Source organism: Grampus griseus, assembly GCF_964374135.1.
Source record: "Grampus griseus genome assembly, chromosome: 3".
In the NCBI taxonomy this organism is placed as follows: domain Eukaryota; kingdom Metazoa; phylum Chordata; class Mammalia; order Artiodactyla; family Delphinidae; genus Grampus; species Grampus griseus.
In genome coordinates, this window is record NC_139019.1 from 111,208,576 (window position 1) to 111,219,961 (window position 11,386).

An 11,386-nucleotide genomic window follows, 5' to 3' on the forward strand; every position below is an offset into this window, starting at 1 on the left:
CGGACACGCAGGCCCAGCGGCCATGGCTCACGGGCCCAGCCGCTCCACGGCACGCGGGATCCTCCCGGACCAGGCCACAAACCAGCGTCCTCCGCATCGGCAGGCGGACTCCCAACCACTGCACCACCAGGGAAGCCCTTCTTTTTTTAATATAAATTTATTTATTTATTTTTGGTTGCATTGCTGTGCATGGGCTTTCTCTAGTTGCAGCGAGTGGGGGCTACTTGTTGCAGTGCCCAGGCTTCTCATTGCGGAGGCTTCTCTTGTTGCAGAGCACATGCTCTAGGTGCGCAGGCTTCAGTAGTTGTGGCAGGCAGGCTTAGTTGCTCCGCGGCATGTTGGGATCTTCCTGGACCAGGGCTCGAACATTTGTTCCCTGCATTGGCAGGCGGATTCTTAACCACTGCATCACCAGGGAAGTCCATGGTGTCATAATTATCTTAAACTAAAGGGTATTGATTTCCATCTTACATTGAAAGTAAGACTTTTCCTCTTAAGAATACAGATATTTACAAAAGCGTTGGTATTTATGAACTGAATTCTTTTTGTGCTAAAATTATGACAAGTTTTTTTTGTTTTGTTTTTTGAAAAGCCACCCTAAAAGGAAAACTTTGAAAATTAAAGTTACCCTTTATGTCTACATCAATAAAAATCCAGGGCTATGGTGATACTAAATTAATAATAACTTAAATACTCCACAAATTACCAGAATGAGCCCCTCTTTCTCTGAGTTTATTCTTTCCACTTGTGAAAATCAGGAAAAAGCAGAATGAAAAACTTCTTTTAATCAGAAATCTTCTTGTTTTCAGACCAGAAGGGACACCCTTTGAAGATGGTAAGTCATTCTCAATGTTTTCTATTAAGAGGCTTCTTTTAAGTAGGGAATTGTAACACCAACCTATCTAGTTAACTAGTTTCTATTGTTAATAGGTCAAATTGTAACTAAATAATGCTACTGAGAATTTATAGTTTACAAAGGACTGTCTTCTCAAATCAGCTTGATCACCTTCATTACTAGTTCCCTGTTACTTTGATATTGGCTGTAGAACTCTAAGCCTAGATTAGATGGTGGGGTCTATGTTGAGAATAGTTTAAATGGCTTTGTATCATGCTAAAAGTGTCCCTGAGGTAAACATCAGAAGGGTAATCATGCTTTTTTAACTTTATGTATATTGATCAGGTGCTGAGCTGAAATTGTTCTTAATCATACACAGCGGCCAGTAGCTTCACGTAACAGCTAGCATTTGACACCCGTAAATAGTTACCATTCTGCAGGACCTTTTGCGTCTTAAATTCAGTATTTTCACCAAGAGCCAGGAAAATGGAAAACTCCTTCTAACATGTTTTTATAGTTGAACTTCTCAAATTGATTTTAACCAGATACTTAGTTTCCCTAATTATAGCATGGATTTTTAAAAATTGTTAAACAGGTTTGTCTTAGTTATCACAGTGGCTTCAGAATTAACCCATCAAGGATATTTGTACAAATAATGATTGCAGAAGTATTTTTAAGGAGATAACCTGAATGTTCAATAGGAGAAGTGGTTAAGCAAATTATGATATATCTAGACTCTAGAATATTATATACCTATTAAAGAATAAGGTAGATCTGGACATATATCTGAGGAGACAAAAAAGTTGCAGAATGTATGTTGTAATACCACATTTTTACTAAATACATGCATGCAAGTGTGTGTGGTTAAAGGGGGTTATATACCATACTGTTACCAGTGGTTACCTCTAAATGGGGGTTAAGGAGTTGAAGGGAGGTACTCAAGGAGTTCAGCTTTTTACTTTATACCAGAGGATTCTTAAGGGTGGTCCATAAACCCCTTAAGTTCCCTGTGACCCTTTCAGGGGTTCCATGGGATCAAAACTGTCTTCATACCAGTAGTGAGACATTTGCCTTTTTCATTGTATTAACATTAGCTCTGATGGTACAAAAGCGATAGTGGTTAAAACTGGCCCTAAGCAGTTTAGCACCTTGGCATATATCAAGACAGTGGCACCAAACTGCTGGGAGTCATCGTATTTTTTGCATTTTAAAAGATGCCAGTTTCAGTTTAAAATGTCTTCATGAAAAAGTGGGAATTTATTAATATTACTAAATTCTGACCGTTGAGTATGCATCCTTTTAACATTCTGCGTGATGAAGTTGGAAGTATGCATGAAACGCTTCTCTTGCATACCAAACTATGATGGTCGTCTAGAGGGAAAGCAGTTCTGCAGTCGTTTGAGCTGCAACTTCAATTACTGCTTTTCTCGTGGAACATTTTTTACTTGAAGGAATGACTGACAAACTCTGGTTATTTAGACTCGAGTATGTATTTGGTTGACATATTCTTAAAAGTTACCAAAATAAGCTGTTAGGTCAAGCAAAGTGACTGACAGTATTTGTAGCTGCTGATAAAATGACGGCTTCCCAATACTTTTAAGACTTCTCTCATGAGATCAGTAGGTGGTATTACCTGTTGTGATTTTTTTTTTGATGGAGTGTATATGTAATGAAATATGGCTACATTTAGAAGATTTGGATAACTCAGTGAACCAATATTTTCCAAATGGCCAATGTATTAGAAAATTATGGATGGATAAAAGATATATGCAGTATGCAACAGTTGTTAATGTAACTGATGCAGAAAGTTTATGTGGTTTCAGATTCTATATTGCAGCTAACCTTTAAAAACGTACCATTTCTTCGGTGTAATATCAAAGAATATCTACAATTATCTGAAAAGGCTATGAAAATAGTCTTTTCCTTTTTCATTTGCATATTTCTGTGGGGCCTGATTTTCTTCCTGTACCTCAACCAAAACAGCACGTTGCAACAGATTGAACGCAGAAGCAGCTAAGAGAATGCAGCTGTCTTCTATTAAGCTAATCATTTAAGAGATTTGCCAATATGTAAAACAATGTTACACTTCTCACTAACTTGGTTGGGGGAAATATAGTTATTTTCATTAAATGTTACTTAGGTTAATGGGTATACAGTTGTTAATAAATATGTTAAGTTTTCCTTGAGCTATAGTTTCTAATATAGTAAATATAGATAGAGCCTGTGATGTGCTGGAGGCAGCTTATACCGATTATGAGAATAGATTGTTTAAAAGTTTTGGGGAATTTTTGCAAGTTGGTTATTAAAGAGCCCATATTTTAAAATTATTTTCAATTTTTGGTGGAAATACCATAAAATAGTATGCTGTTGCATGTATCTCTTCCCAACTTCACATTCAGTGACTTCACTTTGGAAACTTGGCGTGGTTGGGAGTAAGAGTATAAAGGGGTCCTGAGACCCCATAATGTGAATTTAAAAAGGTTAAAAAAAGCTGTTTCATATTTGTGTTTGTCTGAAGTGTTTATGTTGTACATTTTTATAATTAAAATCAAAACTGTAAAATTATAGAATTAGGTATAAGGCTATCTTTGCTAATGAACTGTACATTTCATAGAATCTATTAATATATCAAAATGTGAATTAAATATCATCTTTGATTTTGTTTGTATCTTTGGCCTCCCTAATCCCAAATTTCCAAACAAAACATGTAAAGAGGTAGAGGTTACATACTGAATATATGACTAATGAAAATAAAATATTAAGTATTTTACTGAACATATGCCTCTGATACTGGAGTCATGAGTTTAGAATTTAGGGTGAGAAAGGGTTTTTGTTTTGTTTTTTTTAAACTGCATTGATGAAATAAGGAAAGAAGCTTGTGGAGACATCTGGAATGGTTTTAAACTTTTATTGACTTCATTAGGAATAAGCCTCAACTTACTATGCCCAAGGTGTTGTGGTTGGAGCACGTATCCAACCTTCAGGTAGATTTCCTCAAAATAAAAGGACTCTGGATAGTGAATAAATGCAAAAGGAGGCTAGAAAGACAAACACGAAACTATTAACAGTGGTTGTTTCTGCTAAATAGATTTGGAATTTGAGTTAAGAGCTCTTCTTTGTACACTCTGAACAGATAGACTTTATTATAAATGCATAATTTTTTTTAAATGCCTGTCTCTTTTGACCATAAGATAATGATTTAGACTGACCAAAATGTACTGTATTGGTCTATAACCAACAGTAGGCAGTTACACTAATGCTTAACTGATTCTTGGCATACTTAAGTGATAGGGACAGAGCAGACTTTTCACATTAGTGGCCATGCCTCCAATCTGAGTCCTTTGTCATGTGGTGGTGAGCCCATCTCAAAATCATTTGGCACCCCCTTCTAAGTTACAATAAATTATTTGTAGTTCCTCAAATGTGCATTTAAAATTTTGGTAGCTAGGGCAAAATTGCTTTCCAACAATATGACAGGTAATGTTCCCACCAGTAGCACATGTAAGTGCTGTACCCCCCAAGTGCTTGCCAATGCTGTATGTTATCAGTACATAAATAGTATATTTAGTATGTTTTATGCGCTAAACCAAAATTGACGTTAATTTTTGTATGGTCGTGCAAAAGCCAGCATGGGCTTGGGAGTTCATTGATGAAGAGAGAGAAAAGTTATGTTTGTCTTTACTGTAATTATTTTGGTTTGTTTCTATCTAGGTACTTTTAAACTAGTAATAGAATTTTCTGAAGAATATCCAAATAAACCGCCAACTGTTAGGTTTTTATCCAAAATGTTTCATCCAAATGGTAAGTAGCAATTTATTAGCCTTTGCAAATGATAGGAGGAAAAAAGAGTTGTTTCATCCTTTTAGGTCTTGCCCATACTTCTCGTTATTGGGGCCCACTTCTAGATGTTGCTTCTATGTCAATATTAACCATACTTTTGTAGTCTGGAATCTTATCAAGGTTCTAGATTTGAGATAAAGTTTTGTTTTAATAACTTATGATTTTAAAGTAATATCTATTTATCAAAATGTGAAAGATACTAAGGATTTATAGCTTAAAATTTAGCTTGCAGGTAAATGTACAAAATTAAGATCATGTTGTATGTAAGGTTAAGTAATTTATGTATAACATGAACATTTTCACTTATTAAACATTCTTTTGTATCTTTTTTTTTCTCCTCCTTTGGCCGCGCCATGCGGCTTTGGGGTCTTAGTTCCCCAACGAGGGATCGAACCTGGGCCCCCGGCAGGGAGAGCACGGAGTCCTAACCACTGGACCACCAGGGAATTCCCTATATCATTCGTAATGGCTGCAAAATGTTCTGTTATATGAGTTTATCATTATTTATTTAATCATTGTCCAGTTGGTGATTTTTAATTGTTTACAGTTTTAAACAGCACATTTTTCTTGAAAATAAATCTTCTCAAATACCCATGAATAAGTTTTTAGAAGTAGGATTACTAGGTCAAAGGTTTGTATGTTTTTAAGGGTTTTTTTTAAATACAGTTTTCCTCCCTTGTTACTATTTTTACTTTTAGCAGTTTATTACTATTTTCCATAAATGATTGCTAAGTGACTTTTGTAATTAAATTTGCTCTTCCTGACTTATTGCTCTTTACTTCTAATAAATTTGTATTCCTGGATTATAAATTACTGTATGAAAGACTTATTTTCCAGAATATTTAAGTTCTCTTTCCCTTTTATATCCTTTGCACATTTAAATGTGGTTTTCCATCAGTTAACTTACTTTCAGGAGGAACATTTTCAGAGGTCCTCTTGATTGTGCATCTAGTCTAGAACTACAGACTACGTGAGAAAACTGCAGGCAGATAGGGATCTCCCTACTCATAGGAGAGAGGTGTGTTTGTGTGTCTGGAATCAAGGTGACTTCCCAATAATAGATTAGATCATAGATTTAGCCTTTGTGCTTTATTGCTGTGAAGTTGCTTTTTCTTTCAAGGTCTTCCCCCACCCAGAGGCAAGGCAGCTTTAATTTTATTTTCTGTTTCTGTTCTGAGGAAATTTTCAAGTCACTTATTATCATTTATTCTACTGTAGCTTTACTAGCTTAGACTTGTTAGTGAATCGACCCAAACTGTAGTAAGGGAGCTCTGTAAATCAAGGTAGAAAAGACTGGAATGTGCAAGGAGTATATGTGTATAGGCTTAAGATTTTCAGCCTTAACAAATTTATAAGGAAACAGCGTATTTGATTTTTATCCCTTCATATTAATAACATGGTTTCCCTTTTTTCCACTATCAGTACCTTATTTAGTTAACTTCCTAGTTTGCTTTTTTTTAAACATCTTTATTAAACGATTCACATACTGTGCTACTCACCCATTTAAGTTGTACAATTCAGTGGTTTTTAGTATCTTCACTGAGTTGTGCAACCATCACCATTATCAATTTTAGAACATTTTTATCACCCTCCCCCCAAAATCCCATGCCTATTAGCAGTCACTCCCCATCCCCATCCCCCCCGCCTCCCAGCCATAGGCAACCACTGATGTATTTTCACTCTACAGGTTTGCTTATTCCGGACATTTCATATAAATGGAATCATTTAATATATGTGGTCCTTTGTGATTGATTTCTTTCAGCTGACACAGTTTTCAGGTTCATCTGTGTTGTAACACATACCTGTACTTCATTTCCTTTTATTGCTGAATGATAATCCATTGTATGGATAGACTACATTTTGTTCATTCATCAGTTGATGGATGTTCAGTTTCTAGTTTACTTTTGGATTACTGCTCAAAAATAGTTACTAGTTCAAAACTTTAAAATCATTTTACAGTTTTATGGGTTTTACAGAGGTGATGATTTTTGCTTTGGACTTGCTAAGTTTGATGTTCCTATGGGATACACAGTAAGCGGTTGACTATGCTGCTTTAAAGCTGAGAGTTAAATCTGGTCTAACGCTAACAATTGGAAGTACCTAGCACATAGATAGTAATAATTGAGGCCATGAATAAAATTGCCCAGAGGGTGTGTAATGGGTAAGAAGGAAGAGGACCGAGGATAGAGCCCTGAGGAATGACAGTACTTAAGTGTAATTTGCCTCCTCTCCCCAAAAAGGCCTCACTTATTCCTGTTTGATGCAGAGTGGTCTGGCTTGTTCTGCATTCCACAGTTTGGCAGTATCTATAACATTTAAATACATTTATCCTTTGTCAACACAGCAATTCTGCTTCTGGAAATTTATTGTAGAGATAAATAATCTGGCAAGTTCTGGATAAAAATTTATGTTCATTGTATTCTCACATAATCAGTTCAGGAGGGGGGAAAAGCCTCTCAAATGTTAGACTTTTAAAATGGTAATCCCTTGATTTTTATTTTTATTATGAAAGGAATGCATACTTATTGGAAAAACAAATCATAAAGTACAAGGAAAGGTAAAGAAGATAATACCCTTCATAATCCTACTATTTACAGATATTTACATTTTGGCATTTAGTCTTCCAAATGTTTTTGTGACTGCATATACTTCAGATGAAAATATTTATAAATAATTCTTTATAAAAAATGGAATTATCCTAAATAAGTAATTGGAAACTTATTAATGTAATATATTGAGGGTGTCATTCTACATTAATTAACATATGGTAGATGTATATCATTTCTGGCGGCAGTATTGGTATGTACCGTTAATAATGTACCATTATTTAGCCAGTCCCCTCACTGTGGACCAAAGGTAGTTTCCAGTTTGTCACTTCTATAAAGAGTATTATAGTGAACATCCTGTAAATAAAACTTTGCATGTCCATGATTATTACTTTTAGAGTAGAATTGCTATGTCAAAAATTCAGCTTTTTTATCCCCCCAAGAATTTTATTTAGGAATATTTGGAAATGTGGAATTTAAACAGATTTGCTACATGGTATGTGATGAAAATATTTAACTCTCACTCAGCCTCCTGATCAAAAGGCGCGTAAAGAGTCCTTAGTTTGAGACTGATTTTCCTGTGAGACAAAAAGTTTTAGTTATTGACTAATGTTCAAGATTTCTGACTGAGCCAAGCATTCGGTTTGTGGTAAAAATTTCTCTTTAATTGTTAGAAATGACAAAGTTAATATGTAACCAATTTTAGTGTTGTCTTTGCAGTGTATGCTGATGGTAGCATATGTTTAGATATCCTTCAGAATAGATGGAGTCCAACATACGATGTATCTTCTATCTTAACATCAATTCAGGTAAGCATGTGTTAGGATGCGTCTTAACTTTTCAAGATTCTATGGGATATAATTGGCTCTTTTAGGATCAATTTAAAGGCCAAGTGAGCAAACTAACCTTCCCAACACTAAGGTAACCAGTGGCAGAGCTTGGGCAAAACCTTCATGATTTTTATACAACCGATCTGCTTTTTCATTCGTGACCACATTGGATCAAATACACAATCATTCTGATCAAATTTAAGTATAAAGTGTTCTCACAGGTCAGGTGTTTGTTTTGTTTCGTTTGGGTTTTTTGGGTTTTTTTTTTTTGCCACACCACAAGGCTTGTGGAATCTTAGTTCCCTGACCAGGGATTGAACCCATACCCCCTGCAGTGAAGGTGCAGCGTCCTAACCACTGGACCACCAGGGAATTCCCTCACGGGTCAAGTATTATTCGTGCCCAAAAAGAAGAGTCTTCTTGGGGAGAGATAAAGATGATTGTTTAGAAAAAAACATAGGGACCTCAAGAAACTGCAGAAGTGCAGAGAAGCATTGAGTATGTTGCCCCGTCCAAGAAATTCTATTTTAAACGAAAGTAAATAACTATTTGCCAAAGTACTCTGGCAGAATATTTCAGAGTTGACCTTGAATGACAGTTTGGGGGAGGGGGTGGGGGGTGAGTGATGTTTTAGTTATATGGATTTGAGAGGAGCAGAAGTAACGTTTTTGGTTTATGACCTTTTTAAAGTTTTTTCTGTCACACTTCTGCTTTAATTCAGGTCATCTTATAAAGTGTTTTCGGCTTTCCTGTTTCATTCCCTTGCTGCTAGGTGCATATGTTTTGTTGATTAAAGGAAACAAGGTACACCACCCAACTTACTGTCAGAAATTTGCAAACTTACCTCAGTAATAGAGTTTAACTTTGGAAAATGTTAGTTGCTAAGCTATTTTATAGATATTGTGTATTAACCAAATCAAGTTGTTTATTTCCTGGTTAATGTCTCAGTATGCTGAAGAATACTGTTCTTTTCCAATTTCTTTGAGATTAGAGATCTTAAGGCAATTAAGAACTATCTGTTTTGAAAGCTTAAGTTTTCTAGCAGCAGGAAACTTCTTACTGTATTTATCAAACCATTTCTGAAAGTACTTAGATCTAAAAATATGTAAGACTTACTAATTTCTGTCTTTCTTCATAGAATAATTTCTGTTTTATACAACTTCTGTGCTCCATATCGGACCCATGTTAATATAAAGAATAACTCTACAAATATGTTTTATCTCTGTCTTTCCTTCTAGTCTCTGCTGGATGAACCAAATCCAAATAGTCCAGCCAATAGCCAGGCAGCACAGCTTTATCAGGAAAACAAACGAGAATACGAGAAAAGAGTTTCGGCCATTGTTGAACAAAGCTGGAATGATTCATAATAGACAACTGGTCTGTTAATCTTTTTCATCATTGTTGTGTATAATTTACCTCTCAGTAGAAAGGCTAACAAATTTTAAGTGCCACAGGTTTTAAGGATTCTGCAGAAAAAAAAACCTTCGGTTTAGAACCTACAAAAGCTTGTGTATCTTGATTAATGTACTTTTTATTGCATGGTGTGAACTAAGTTATTGCTTACATAAATTTGTAATATATCCTGTTTGTATTTTTTTCCAAGTGTATAATGTTGGTGTGGAGTTTTCATGACAGAATATACACATTTTGTAAATCTGTACTTTTTTCAAATATTGAATGCCTTATTTTTGAATTCTTTAGATTTTTAAATTGGAGAAAAGCACTTAAAGTTTTTTATATATGAATATTACATGTAAAGCTGTTAAAATACATAACTTCAGTGCAAGAGACTTTGTCACTTATTTCCTTATCTGAGTAGGAGGGGTTAATAAGTCTCTAGCTCTCCATCAATTGATAGTTTCATTTCTAATTTCAAAAGAACAGATTTATATTTTATCAAGAAATTCTTCAAATTTGATTCTAAACACCAATTATAATCTCAAACTTTATTTTGAATGTACCTATATTAGTTTCAGTTGAGCAATTATAGACATAACTGGTTTGATTCTGTCCAACTCTGTATTTAGGCCACTTGTTACTGTTTCTTCATGCACTACTTACTGTTAAACTCTACCTTTTGGGATTTCACAATTTGCACCTCCACCACGAGGAATTGGCACCTCTACCATGAGCAGAGAGCTGATGCAACTTATTTTGCTGCTTGATAGCACTTTAAAAGATTTTTGATAATGGAAAAAAGTAAACTGTCAACATTTACCAAAAACTCATGCCCCACTATTAACAATAAATAAGAACTTGTTGCATTGGTATGAACAAGGCAGATATTTGGAAGGAATCTTGGTGTAATTTAAATATTTGAAAACTGCCTTTTAATGCAATTGCCTATCTTTTTATTCTGGAAAAATGTTTTAACACCAGGGCCTGCTGAGTTGCTTTCTCTTGTGGAGATTTTTTTTTTTTAATCTCCTAAGTTGTATAAAATTTGTACTGCATTTTCATTTACTGGATAAACAAAACACAATATTGAAGAAAGCTAATAACAAAGCTATCCTATGCCTTCAAATAGAATAGAAAATGGAAAATATACAAGTAAATTCTGTTGAACCACCTGTGTAGTCTTTCTAGTAGTTAAAAGAGCTATTTCATTAACCCCAAGAGTTTCTTATACATTCATACTAGCTTAGTAAGCTAACAGCTTTTCTATTGAAAGACTGATTCCTCTACTGGAAGACTGTAGGATGGCAATATCTATAGGTTCTATTTATTAAGCAAATTTTAGAAAGGATAAGTGCTGATGTTTCCCTTTAAAAGTTAATACTTGGGAAATTTGGGTAAGTATGATCTTAGAGAACTTTTGATACAATTGAGAGTTAACTCACTGGAATTATGCCCCCACCCCCCCAAAAAAAGATGCTTTATTTAACGGTACTTTTTGGTCATATCAAATGTGTGATACTTCTATATTCAGCTCTAAAACAGTTTCTTTAGACATGTACTCCAGTGACTGTCTCTTAGATTAAATATACAGTAGCTATGATAGTCTCCCCTCTTATTTCATTAAATGTTATTTGGATACTACTTCAAAATCTATTTTTATCCTTAACCTGTTTTCCCTATTTAAAACTGAAATATTTCAAGTATTGATAGATAATTATAAGGAAGTTACGTCTTACTTCGCAGGGAGTTAATGAGCTCTAATTCCTAAATTCAACACATGCATAAAACTCATATCTAGCCCCCATTCCAATTGGAGAAAATTCTTAGGAATGTTCCATCTCTCAATGACTCTTCACAATTTTTTTCTTCAGCCTTGGAACAGATTCCTGTTTCTTTGGTTGAATACCAGATGCACTTCAATTTACAAAGTCATGTCA

At 34.8% G+C, this 11,386-nt stretch overlaps 1 protein-coding gene across 2 annotated transcripts in view; it reads left to right on the forward strand.

The window, feature by feature from the left end:
- UBE2B (ubiquitin conjugating enzyme E2 B) overlaps window positions 1–9,839 on the forward strand; it is a 13,160-nt gene extending 3,321 nt beyond the window's left edge. The window contains exons 3-6 of one of the 2 annotated variants that reach the window (XM_082650811.1): window positions 810–835; window positions 4,547–4,636; window positions 7,942–8,030; window positions 9,290–9,839. In XM_082650811.1, coding sequence (XP_082506937.1) covers window positions 810–835; window positions 4,547–4,636; window positions 7,942–8,030; window positions 9,290–9,418 — 334 coding nt within the window. In that variant the 3' untranslated portion in view covers window positions 9,419–9,839. The remainder of the gene's footprint in view (window positions 1–809; window positions 836–4,546; window positions 4,637–7,941; window positions 8,031–9,289) is intronic. The other variant, XM_082650812.1, reaches the window with a different exon arrangement.
- Window positions 9,840–11,386: the final 1,547 nt, after the last annotated feature.